This window comes from Sinocyclocheilus anshuiensis, unplaced genomic scaffold, assembly GCF_001515605.1.
Source record: "Sinocyclocheilus anshuiensis isolate Anshui unplaced genomic scaffold, SAMN03320099.WGS_v1.1 scaffold3329, whole genome shotgun sequence".
Lineage (NCBI taxonomy): Eukaryota > Metazoa > Chordata > Actinopteri > Cypriniformes > Cyprinidae > Sinocyclocheilus > Sinocyclocheilus anshuiensis.
The window spans coordinates 30,250-42,749 of record NW_015557070.1 but is presented as its reverse complement, the minus strand read 5'-3'; the positions used below and the strand labels follow the sequence as shown (position 1 = coordinate 42,749).

Below are 12,500 nucleotides of genomic sequence, written 5' to 3'. Positions count from 1 at the left end.
CAGACACGCAGACAACAGACAGATGACAGACACAGAGACGACAGATAGACACTCAGAAGACAGATTGTTTTACTCCCTAATAGATCAATAAAAACGTGACTGTGGTGTGACATCTCATTATTCTGTGATTTGTGGAATCATTTCTGCATTTTTATGAATTTATATTTTGCATATCTATTTTTCATATGAAATTAATCATCTTGATGTCGGTTTGTGTGTCAGAGAAAGCCACCAGTGCTGCTCTTCAGACGGAGGACTGGAGCCTGAACCTGGAGATCTGTGACATCATCAACGAGACGGATGACGGGTGCTGCATCACTCACACTTACTGCAGATACACCAGATACGCTCACTGGCTCGTTCTCTGTCATCTGAATGCTTGTGTTGTTTTCCAGACCCAAAGATGCAGTGAAAGCTTTAAAGAAGAGTATTGTGGGTAATAAGAACTTCAGGGAGGTGATGCTGGCTCTGACCGTGAGTGTCTGTGACATCACTTCCTCTACAGAAGCGTGTGTGTTTCATAGCGTGTTGTGTTGTTAGTGTTGTTCTGTGTTCCAGGTTCTTGAGATGTGCGTGAAGAACTGTGGCCATCGTTTCCATGTGTACATCTGTTCTCTGGAGTTTGTGGAGGGCGTTCTGGTCAGAGCGATTCTGCCCAAAAACAACCCTCCCATGATCCTTCATGACAGAGTCCTGAGTCTCATCCAGGTGAAGCGCTCTCACCGCAGCTCTGATTGATGCAGTGGCTCCGGCGAGGTTTGACGTTTGTCTCTGTGTTGCAGGCGTGGGCCGATGCCTTCCGGACCAATCCGTCTCTGTCTGGAGTGGTGAACGTCTATGAGGATCTGCGGCGGAGAGGCCTGGAGTTCCCCATGACGGATCCATCGTTTCCATGTGTACATCTGTTCTCTGGAGTTTGTGGAGGGCGTTCTGGTCAGAGCGATTCTGCCCAAAAACAACCCTCCCATGATCCTTCATGACAGAGTCCTGAGTCTCATCCAGGTGAAGCGCTCTCACCGCAGCTCTGATTGATGCAGTGGCTCCGGCGAGGTTTGTCGTTTGTCTCTGTGTTGCAGGCGTGGGCCGATGCCTTCCGGAACAATCCGTCTCTGTCTGGAGTGGTGAACGTCTATGAGGATCTGCGGCAGAGAGGCCTGGAGTTCCCCATGACGGATCTGGACTCTCTCTCGCCCATCCACACGCCTAACAGGGTAAAGCTCACAGAATACACAGTGTTAGTTAGTGATGGTGATCCACTGGTTGAGCACTCACATGAGCCAGAACATAAACTCTGGTGTGGACTAAAACTCTGCTCTTTTTAGTCCTGTCTAACATCTTCCAGATCTGGAAACGTCATGGAAATGAATAAATCTCAAGATTTTCATTGTCCAGGGTATACACTATGTGGACAGAAATATTGGGACTCCTGAACATTAAACCAACAAGGACTATTCAAAATATATAGACATAAATGTAGACATTAATATGGAGCTAATCAGCTATAACAGCTTCCACTCTTCTAGGAAGGATTTCTGTAAGATTCTGGAGTGTTTCTGTGGGAGTTCTTGCCCATTCATGCAGTAGAGCATTTGCGAGGCCAGGCACTGACGTTGGACGAGAAGGCCTGGTTCACAATCTCCGTTCCAGTTCAGCTCAAAGGTGTTGGATGGGATTGAGGTCAGGGCTCTGTGTTCTTCCACACCAAACTCATCCAACCATGTCTTTATGGTATGGTCCTTACTTTGTGCACTGGGGCACACTTGTCTACTTGATATTCTGAAGCATTTAGATTTCCCTTCAATGGAAGTAAGATGCCCAACTCCTGAAAAACAGCCCCACACCATTATCCCTCCTCCAGCAAACTTTACAGTTGGCACAATGCAGTCAGGAATGTAACGTTCTCCTGGCATCTCCTGACTCTCCCATCAGACTGTCACTGCACAGAACAGGTTTCCACTGCTCCAGAGTCCAGTGTGTGTGTGCTTTACACACTCCCTCCCACGCTTGGCTCGCATGCAGCTGCTCGGCCATGGAAACCCATCCATGAAGCTCCCGCCGTTTTAGTGCTAATATTAATGTCAGTGCAAGTTTGGAGCTCTTCAGCTATGGAAACAGCAGAGCATTGGCAATTTTTACACACCCAGAGCCTCAGCACTTTTTGCAGTTTTCCGGTTCATGGCTGAGTTCCTAAATGCTTCCACTTTCAAGTTATACCGCTTACAGTTGACCGTAGAATATCTAACAGGGATGAATGAATTCAATAATTAAGAGCTGTGTACTTCTGTCCATATAGTGTATAGTTTTTAGTACATGAATTCTAGTGCTGTGCTCTAAAATGTTTCATCTGCTAGAAATTGCTCTTGTTAAGAGTAAAACTTGCTTGTTAACTATTGTGATGTGTGATTTGTGAGTAAATAGTTTTTTTGAGTCAGTTTTTAATATCTCAGTTTGTCTGTTTTCAGTGACTCCGAACTGATTCACAAACTGTTCTGAATTTGAATGATTTTTAGAAGTGATAATGTAGTAATGCATAAGAGCATTGAAAGCGTTTCACTGAAGGTAACACTCCAAAGAGAAAGGAAAACTTGAAATCGCATCATATGACCCCTTTAAGATATCACATATCTGCCATCTATCCCAACAGTGTGTATTATTTTCATTCCATCTTAGTCCAAGTCGTAATGTCACGCATGTTTTACTAGGCTATGCTGAAATTACCCCAAATCTGTTCTCATGAAAGAGTGCTGGCAGTGACTCTAGATAATCTCACTTCATGTGGAGGACGGCAATAGCTAGTAAAACTGTCGGCCATTTATAAACAGTAGACCTAAAATTATAGCACACTATTACTCATGTTCCACTCAGATGAATCTGTAAGGCATGTATTAATATGCCAGTAAGAAAAGTTACACCAAGATTTACTGTCAGAAATTAGAAATGCATCCCGTCTGACCAGAAGCAGGGTAATGAAAAGGCAAGGTCAGGGGTTAAAGGTCAGAGGTCAAGGGTGTGTGGTTTGAGGTTTGAGGTGGTCTGTGTTTGTGTGTGTGTGTGTGTTCTGACTGCTTTCCTCCAGAAGCGGAAGCTGAGATCTGAACTGGATCTGGTCAAAGGAAATCTGAACATCATGACGGAGATGCTGAATCACGTCAAACCTGGAGAAATATCAGCATCAGACGCAGAACTGCTGCAGGTGTGTGTGAGTGTGTGTGTGTGTGTGTGTGTGTGTGTGTGTGTGTGTGTGTGCGTGCGCGTGTGTGAGTGTGAGTGTGATTGTGTGTGTGAGTGTGCGTGCGCGTGTGAGCGTGTGAGTGTGAGTGTGAGTGTGTGTGTGAGTGCGTGTGAGTGTGTGTGTGTGTTAGGCTGCGTTATAGTGCTTGTGTTTTACCATGGTCATACATATGTCATTAAGTCACGTGTGTGTGTGTGTGTGTGAGAGCAGCAGCTGTATTCGGTGTGTAAGCAGATGCAGCAGAGGGTCGTGGAGTTGATTCCCAATCTATCGGAGGACGAGATGATCGGGGAACTTCTGCTGGTCAATGATGATCTCAACAATGCGTTCATCCGCTATGAGAGGTCAGTGAGGCTGCAGTGTGAGGCTCGTCCAGTGCTGCGTCCAGCTCTACACTAACACGCCTCTTCTCTGTCTCTGGTTAAAGGTTTGACAGGTTGAACATGCAGAGATCAAACGCAGAAGAACAGCAGGAGTCGCAGGTAAACCTTCATCTGTCTTACTCAGCCAATCAGAACATGTCTGATGTTATATAGTGCCGCCCACAGTTCCAGCAGCTCTGCTTCACAAAGTATTTTTTCCATTCATTTTCCCATAGGGATTTTTAAAAGGTCTTTGTTAAAGAGTTATGAGCCATGAACCAAAACAACCAGCTACAAGGAGAATCACAACATTACAAACTATATCAAAATAAATGATAATAAAATAAATAGAGTTTTCACTTGTGGCACCGACTGTTGCGCTCCATATACATGTGCAGCGTGATTTGGACCAATGAGATTTCACTGTGGGCGGAGCTACTCAGCACACACAGCGTAAATATCTTCAGGGACTCTGTGGGTCCTTAAAAAGTCTTTAAAAGTCTTACATTTGTGCTTAAAAATCTTGCTAATACTGTTTTACAAGAACATCTACAGGATGAAGATTGGTTCATAATTAAATGACTGCATATCTGTATTTCTGCACATACTGTATACACACTGATCCACATTTCTAATGATTTCATGGTGATTGTATTTCTGTGACCAGACTGGGACAGAAAACCTTATTGACCTCAGGCCTGAGTCTCCATCACCCAATCAGAACACACTCCCAGCTGTCAATCAACAGGAGCCCCGCCCTGCATCCCACCGCACAAGCAGCTCAGGTGAGAGAGATCCAGTTTTTGCGGTTTGATTAATTGTAAGAGATGATGGACCTGTGAACTCTCTCTGTGTGTGTGTGTGTGTGTGTGTGTGTGTGTGTGTGTGTGTGTGTGTGTGTGTGTCTCAGCGCTTGAAGATGAAGAGTTTGACATGTTTGCTCAGACGAGGAGCAGCTCTCTGGCCGAACAGAGGAAGAGGTTTGTGTTTGACGATCATCTGATGAGTGTGTCTTCTCCTAGAGCTCAGGTGAAGTGAGATCTGATGCTGTGTGTGTGTGTGTGTGCGTGTGTGCGCGCTGTGTGTGTGTGTGTGTGTGTGTGCGCGTGTGTGCGCGCGCGTGTGTGCGTGCGTGCGTGCGTGCGTGTGTGTAGTGTGCGGTACGAGGATCCCGGCGCTGTGGAGGGTCTGGCTGAAGCTCTGGACACGCGTCTGCAGGTCACGGCAGGGGTCAGTACACACGTGTGCCTCTCATCACACTGATCACGCGTGTACATTACTGTGATTGACATGCTGGAGTGTGTTTGTGTGTGTGAAGGGCTCTGAGAGCGACTGGGTCCGTCAGTCTCAGTGGATTTACAGCGAGGCTCTGGTGGGTTTCAGTGACGTCACTGGAGTCGCCGCTACTCCTGATTCAATGAGATACAAACTGCAGCAAATATCAGAAAAAACATGTTAAATCACAGAACAGCTTATGTAAATGTAGAACCTTCAGATTTTATCTAGAATGATGCTTTGCATTTATTTGCATCTGGTGTGAAATGAGGTTTGTGGGGTTGATTTAAAGAATCGTTCACACAAAATGAAAATGTGCTCATCCTGTCTGTCACACGACTCTGTTCCCCTTTCGGGCTCTGTCTTTACATTTATTTTGAAAGATGAAGCTCGTGATTATGGTAAGGGGCGTTACATTTCCGACGAGTGCTTGCGGTGTTCGGCCAATCACAATGCACTGACTGGGTCAGCTGGCCAATCAGAGCAGACTGCGCTTGTCGGAAGGAGGGACTTTGTAGAAAACGAAGCGTTTGAGAGAGGCGGGGCATAGAGGACCTACAATAATGTACAGTATTTGAAAAATAATGTGTTTTTTGAACATTAAAGCATGTCAACATATTCTGTTACACCAAATACACAAAATAATGATCTTTAAAAAAGCATCATATGACCCCTTTAATGCTGGATGTGTTTCAGTTTTTGTCTTCTCCAGATGTTAACTGATGGACTGGAGTGCTGTGGATTACTTGTGGATTATTGTGATGTTTTTATCAGCTGTTTGGACTCTCATTCTGACGGCACCCATTCACTGCAGAGCATCCATTGCTGAGACACTGATGCAATGCTACATTTCTACAAACCTGATGAAGAAACAAACTCATCCTGATCTCAGATGAACTGAGGCTAAACACATTTAAAGCTCATTTTAATTTTTCAGGTCTTCAGGTGACAGTTGAACACTGATGGTCAGATGTCTGTATAATCTGTATGATTTGCATGTGCTGATGGATGAATGGACACTATTTAAATTTGCAGTCAGCTCTAACATCATCAGTGGATCACAGATGATCAAAATGTGACAATCGCGAGAGATCTTGTGTTGTTTCCTGTTTGTAAAGAATGCCTGTGGTGTTTTTGTGGTGTTAGGCTCCAGCTCCACACAGCTCAGCCATGGATGAAATAGAGAGGTGGTTGTCTGCTGAGATGGTAAAGAGAGTTTCAGTCCTGCTTTAACACACTTCACACTCAGATCGGTTCATGTGAGCGTAACGCTGAGCAGCAGCGCCATCTGCTGGAGTTACAATCATGGCATACTACCACACTCTACTCACTGTTCCTGCAGTATTCAGCTTGTGTGCTGTGCAGTGTGCAGTGTGTGTCTGTATGCAGAGAATACAGCAGCGCTCACTGCACTGAATACTGCGTGCTGTAATGCAGAGCACATTCAGTGACATCTGCTACGATTTATCTCTCCTGATTCATTATCTGCCATAACAAATACAAAAAAAGCTAAATAATCATATTTATGATGATAAATGGACGCCATTCACGTGCAACATATTGAAATGATGATGGCATATTCACATACCGCTGGTTTAATGTTTATCATGGATGATGATGTTTTTCAGCCTGATGTTGATGACAGTGAGGGTGTGACCAGTGAAGGTGAGCGTCTGCTGATGTTTACTACTCATGATATCTGATTCATACACACACACACACACACACACATACTCACTCATACACACACACACACACTCTCTCTCGGTTGTCCATCGAATCCGATGGCGACGTCCGAGATCCGCATCACATGCTCACGCTCATCGAGTCCAAACAGTGAGGAAGACTCCCACAGTACTGCCTCATCTTCATCTTTAGCTTTCTTTCTAACACTGAATTTGGCCCTGGATGTGTGTGAAATATTTCATATGCCTTTTCAGTCCACCATTCATTCTGCATGGCCCGTATTTCCCTTTGCACTTTCCCCCGGATTGCCTGCAAATGCTGTCTGGTCTTGGAGGATGAAGGGTTTTCTAAAGTTGCCCGGTGTGCTATGTGCATATCCTTAAGCAAGCAACACACACACACACACCCATACTCACTCATACACACACACACATACTCACTCACACACTCACTCACACACACACACACTCTCTCACTCACACACACACACTCTCACACACACTCTCACATACACACACTCACTGTAATTCATTCGTCTGTTTTCTGCCCTCTTTATTCTGGCTGCCAGAGTTTGATCAGTTTTTAGCAGGAAGAGCTCAAGCTGCGGATCATCTTCCCTCGATGAAGAGCAGCTCGTCTGGCGGCGTCAGTCCCTCGAGCCCTCGACAGGCAGCACAGGAGCAGAACCACGAGCAGATCTTCAAGCTCTGAGATCCGCATCACATGCTCACGCTCATCGAGTCCAAACAGTGAGGAAGACTCCCACAGTAATGCCTCATCTTCATCTTTAGCTTTCTTTCTAACACTGAATTTGGCCCTGGATGTGTGTGAAACTTTGACCACTCATAAAAAACAACCTGTATGCTGTTTGTTGCCTGTGTAAGTTAATTTGTATTAATGTGTGTTTTCACGGAGTATAAAAAGCATTAATTTATGTTGTAAATTAACCACAAAGATAAGGACTCTTATACCTCTGACTGAATGTCGACATCATATTAAATACACTATAATGTTCACGGTTGTGTCCGATTGTGTCCTTTACTGTTGTTAATGTTGTGTAGCAGTATTTCATATGTGATTATCTCACAAATCATAAAGCAGCCAAACTACATAATGCGGTTTGTTTGTATTTCTTCTCTGAAATATTAAAATTCTGCCATCATTTACTCAAACTCATGTCAGGATTGAGTATGTGATGAAGAATCAGATTTAAGACCCGTTCACACCAAGAACAATAACTATAACGTTCTGTATATTATTAACAATCTGCAGTTTTGTCATCTGTCGCTTTAAATGCTTACGCTCTATAAAGTCAGATGAATTCTGATTGGCTGCCAAAGTTTTTATTGCTCTTCAGCTGGAAAACTAAATGTTTTAAAGTGATTCCGGCGATGTTGTCCCTCTGTGTTCTTATCATCAGTTATGGTGTGCACTCTGCTATTAGAATGATTATTATTAAAATCTTATTGTTATCATCCTTGGTGTGAATGGAGCTTTATGCTATTACATTAAAAGTTAACAGTACTGGAAATTATTCTTGTTTAGCGAGGTCTTACAATATGGCTATGAAAAATAATTCAGGCAAGGAAAATTAGTGGATAAATTAATAAATTCCTACACTAATATTCAGTAATCAAGAGAAACGATATTAGTCTAAACTAATGACTTAATTATTCTTGTTTAGCGAGGTCTTACAATATGGCTATGAAAAATAATTCAGGCAAGGAAAATTAGTGGATAAATTCATAAATTCCTACACTAATATTCAGTAATCAAGAGAAACGATATTAGTCTAAACTAATGACTCGGAACCATGACTTTCATCTGAGATGAAACACACCAAGAAATAATACAACATTCAGTTACAATGCCTGCTGAAACAGATTTTATTACAAAAATATAGTATTAATCATACAAAGGCATATATACACATGGTTACAAAATGATTCTGACTAAGGAAATTTCAACATTTGAATAATTCTGAAAACATGCAATCACATTTATTATTGACATGATTAAATAACATATTGTCTACAAAATGTGAGTCGTTTTTCAAAGTTTTGAATAATGTGTGACATATTAAACCGGTTTAAATGTGTTTAAAAAGCGTAGACCACCCCGACGGCCAGAACCACAAACACACCGAGCAGCGTCCGCAGGAACCGCGGCACCAGAGACGAGGAGCTCTGCAGCGCTTCACACACTTTATCATCTGAGGAGAGACATCACAAACACTTAGAACACTGTGGACCTCAGCTGTGTGTGTGTGTGTGTGAGAGTGTGAGTGAGTGAGAGAGAGAGTGTGTGTGTTTGAGTGAGTGAGAGAGAGAGTGTGTGTGTTTGAGTGTGTGTATGTGAGGGAGTGTGTGAGGGAGTGTGTGTGAGTGCGTGTTTGTGAGTGTGTGCGCGTGTGTGTGTGAGTGTGCGAGGGAGAGAGAGAGAGAGTGTGTGTGTGTGAGAGAGTGTGTGCGTGTGCGAAGGAGAGAGAGAGTGAGTGTGTGTGTGTGAGAGAGAGAAAGAGAGAGTGTGTGTGTGTGAGAGAGAGAAAGAGAGAGTGTGTGTGTGTGAGAGAGAGAAAGAGAGAGTGTGTGTGTGTGAGAGAGAGAAAGAGAGAGTGTGTGTGTGTGAGAGAGAGAAAGAGAGAGTGTGTGTGTGTGAGAGAGAGAAAGAGAGAGTGTGTGTGTGTGAGAGAGAGAAAGAGAGAGTGTGTGTGTGTGAGAGAGAGAAAGAGAGAGTGTGTGTGTGTGAGAGAGAGAAAGAGAGAGTGTGTGTGTGTGAGAGAGTGTGTGCGTGTGCGAAGGAGAGAGAGAGTCTGCAAGAGTGTGAGTGGAGTGTGTGTGTGTGTGTGAGGGAGAGAGAGAGAGAGAGAGAGTGTGTGTATGTGTGTGTGTGAGGGAGAGAGAGTGAGAGTGAGTGTGTGTGTGTGTGTTTTACCTGCTGCTGTTGTGCTCTGCTTGTGTTGTGTGTGTCTCTGCCTCATTTCATTCTCGGTGTCTGAGACGCAGCTCAGTGAGTCCTGCAGCTCATTAAACACCTGAACACAACACAAACCGATCAGCAGCGCTCTTCAGTCACTCATTAATGAGCGTAACGAGCCGTAGCTCTCTCACCTGGATGTTGAGCTCAAAGGCAGTGACAGCCTCCTGCAGCACGCCGCTCCGCTGCTCCTCTGTCAGCTCGATGCTGTTCATGCGGCTCCTGTACAGCTGCTTGAAGAGGTTTGGGCTGCTGACGGCCGGAAACGAGAAGAAGGACAAGCCCTCTCCGCTCTTCAGCCCGAGAGACTTCTGCGTGATGCGGCCCAGCACCTGCCCCCCCGACAGGTCGCCCAGATAGCGTGTGTACGCATGAGCCACCAGATATTCAGGGTGATCTCGGCCCACCTGAGACACGACAGAGCAAATTCACGCTACTCTCACACAACAGAGCGTATGAATGACCTACAACATCCTAACAGTGTCTCAGAGTCATGCTCCTCTGATATCAGTATCAGCCATTAAAGGAATAGTTCACACAAAATAAGAGAATTAGCTGAAAATGTGCTCACCCTGTTCATCTGAGATCAGGATGAGTTTGTTTCTTCATCAGGTTTGGAGAAATGTAGCATTGCATCAGTGTCTCAGCAATGGATGCTCTGCAGTGAATGGGTGCCGTCAGAATGAGAGTCCAAACAGCTGATAAAAACATCACAATAATCCACAAGTAATCCACAGCACTCCAGTCCATCAGTTAACATCTGGAGAAGACAAAAGATGAAACTAATCCAGCATTAAGATGTTTTTAACTAAAATACATAAGAGTCCATAATCCATAATAACTCTTCCTGCAATGAAAAAGTGTTCTGGTCTGAATCAGGAGAGAAATCTGCACAGATCAAGCAGCGTTTAAACAGCTCTAAACAAATATGAGACACAACAAGAGATGCACTTTTTCACTGCAGGAAGTGTTATTATGGATTATGGACTCAATGTATTTTAGTTAAAAATGTCTTAATGCTGGATTAGTTTCATCTTTTGTCTTCTCCAGATGTTAACTGATGGACTGGAGTGCTGTGGATTACTTGTGGATTATTGTGATGTTTTTATCAGCTGTTTGGACTCTCATTCTGACGGCACCCATTCACTGCAGAGCATCCATTGCTGAGACACTGATGCAATGCTACATTTCTACAAACCTGATGAAGAAACAAACTCATCCTGATCTCAGATGAACTGAGGGTGAGCACATTTAAGCAAATTATCTTATTTTGGGTGAACTATCCCTTTAAGAAAGCCAATGAACATGAACACTGATCATTGATCGTCTGATGGCATGTTGAAACTAACAATCATGATTCTCGGCCAATGCTAATAATCTCTAAATTGGCCAGATATCGATGGATTAATATTTGTTGTAGAATAGACTGGTTGTAGATGTTCACCTCTCTCAGTCTCTGTGCGTATCTCAGCGCCGCGGCCGATATCATCATCTTCTCCCTCCAGCTCCGGCCGTAGAAATACTCCAGGTCCTTCCCGATGGACTCCAGTCGGGACAGTTCCTGTGGGAAGTAAATGGGTGCCACGGCATCATGGGAGGCGTTTGTGTCCAGCGCCTCCTCCAGCGCCTCGTATATCTTATACAGCGAACACAAGAGCAGCTGAAACACAGAACAGAAGAAGCCAGGTGAGATTCCACAGGGAATCAATATGAAGGTTAAATATGACCTAAAACTCTATCGGCGGAGCTGGAAATGTGTGTTGTGATTGGTCAGTCCAGTGGTGAGGTTATCAGTTATAAACTAAGGTTAATTCAATGTAAAAAAAAAAATAAATAAACTTTAAGTATTATCAAATATATTGACGTCTCATTGACTGCTGTGTTTGAGTTACCTGATACTGCTGCAGGGACACGCGTCCTCTCTGGTAGCTCAGCATCAGCTCAGTGTTTTCCGCTCGGACGTGACTGTCTTTAGTCGCAGCTTTGATCTGCTCTGATAGTTCACTGCCAGAAAACACAGATTCACATAAACACACATCCACTCAACATGAAACACAGAATCAGAATCTGCAGTGATGCAGCTGGAGGAGACGTCAGTAACCACAGACAGACCTGTCCATGATCGCTGTCTGCATCTGGTTCTTCTCAATGGTCTCCATCTCTCAGGAACACAGATGAATGCTGATGTGAATATGACGGCAGGCGCTGATGGATCTCCTGGATGGATGTGAGGGTGATCTGAGCTCACACTGCCGCTCTTGGCTCTTTTATACTCGCTCCTCGTGCCTGGGAGAGAGAGAAACAGGAAGTCAGCAGAACTCAAACAAAGACAGAGGGAGGGAGCAGCAGCTAAACATGACGAGACACATTCATCAGGAGGACAGATGGGGAAAACATGACTGAGGGAGAACCGAGTCACATGATGACCTGATGTTCACATGAAAGAGGGATATATATGTGATTTTCTGTTTCTAGTGATCAGTTATAGCATGAAAAGAGGTGGACATTTCTGTGATGAATGTATGATCACGATCAGGTGTAATTATCAGAGTCAGAGTGAACGAGCGTTATAACAGATCAAGTGTCTCCATCTGTCATGAAGATCATCTTGCATAAGAGCTGCAGGCTATAAACCGCCAGATTTATGGCTGTGATTCGCTGAGAAGCGATAAAGAGCGTGAGTCAGCCGAGTGTCGAAACCGTGAGTCAGCGGAAACACGCTAAACATGAGAGAGCAGAACGCGAAGGAAACATGACTCGACACAATCCAGAACTCTAGAACTCTGAACCCTGCTCCAGTACAGTCTCGGTGTGTAAACACACACACACACACACTCTCTCTCTCACACACACACACATTTAAATGTGAGGTTCCTGCAGAGCACAGGGTATCAGAGGTTATTGTGTGTGTGTGTGTGTGTGTGTGTGTGTGTGTGTGTGTGTGTGTGTGTGTGTGTGTGTGTGTGTGT

At 44.2% G+C, this 12,500-nt stretch overlaps 2 protein-coding genes across 4 annotated transcripts in view; one reads left to right on the top strand and one right to left on the bottom strand.

The window, feature by feature from the left end:
- The window catches only part of LOC107676709 (target of Myb protein 1), a 9,972-nt gene extending 2,401 nt beyond the window's left edge, over nt 1-7,571 (top strand). Inside the window, exons 2-16 of the mRNA XM_016471354.1 lie at nt 223-307; nt 396-474; nt 559-708; nt 1,077-1,294; nt 1,653-1,728; nt 2,936-3,193; nt 3,443-3,576; nt 3,660-3,714; nt 4,262-4,379; nt 4,505-4,574; nt 4,749-4,824; nt 4,913-4,966; nt 6,016-6,075; nt 6,498-6,534; nt 7,124-7,571. Of these exons, the coding sequence (XP_016326840.1) occupies nt 223-307; nt 396-474; nt 559-708; nt 1,077-1,294; nt 1,653-1,728; nt 2,936-3,193; nt 3,443-3,576; nt 3,660-3,714; nt 4,262-4,379; nt 4,505-4,574; nt 4,749-4,824; nt 4,913-4,966; nt 6,016-6,075; nt 6,498-6,534; nt 7,124-7,266 (1,613 nt within the window). The 3' untranslated portion in view covers nt 7,267-7,571. The remainder of the gene's footprint in view (nt 1-222; nt 308-395; nt 475-558; nt 709-1,076; nt 1,295-1,652; nt 1,729-2,935; nt 3,194-3,442; nt 3,577-3,659; nt 3,715-4,261; nt 4,380-4,504; nt 4,575-4,748; nt 4,825-4,912; nt 4,967-6,015; nt 6,076-6,497; nt 6,535-7,123) is intronic.
- Nucleotides 7,572-8,427: 856 nt separating this feature from the next.
- hmox1b (heme oxygenase 1b) lies at nt 8,428-11,781 on the bottom strand. 3 transcript variants are annotated; one of them, XM_016471379.1, is made up of 7 exons: nt 11,732-11,781; nt 11,644-11,675; nt 11,424-11,535; nt 10,976-11,191; nt 9,666-9,938; nt 9,490-9,589; nt 8,428-8,773 (listed from the first exon to the last, which is right to left on the bottom strand). In XM_016471379.1, the coding sequence occupies exons 2-7, from the start codon at nt 11,664-11,666 to the stop codon at nt 8,655-8,657; spliced, it is 843 nt and encodes a 280-aa protein (XP_016326865.1). In that variant the 5' UTR covers nt 11,667-11,675; nt 11,732-11,781; the 3' UTR covers nt 8,428-8,654. The 3 variants fall into 3 exon arrangements, with proteins under 3 accessions (XP_016326865.1, XP_016326866.1, XP_016326868.1); XM_016471380.1 differs by having other exon boundaries at nt 8,428-8,767; XM_016471382.1 differs by having other exon boundaries at nt 11,644-11,780.
- Nucleotides 11,782-12,500: the final 719 nt, after the last annotated feature.

Coding starts and splice junctions, on each gene's coding strand:
- hmox1b (XM_016471382.1), bottom strand. CDS start 11,690: ATGGAGACCATTGAGAAGAACCAGATGCAGACAGCGATCATGGACAG. Junction 11,536..11,643: donor CAGACAGCGATCATGGACAG/GTCTGTCTGTGG, acceptor GTTTTCTGGCAG/TGAACTATCAGAGCAGATCA. Junction 9,939..10,975: donor ACGCACAGAGACTGAGAGAG/GTGAACATCTAC, acceptor GTCGTGTCTCAG/GTGGGCCGAGATCACCCTGA.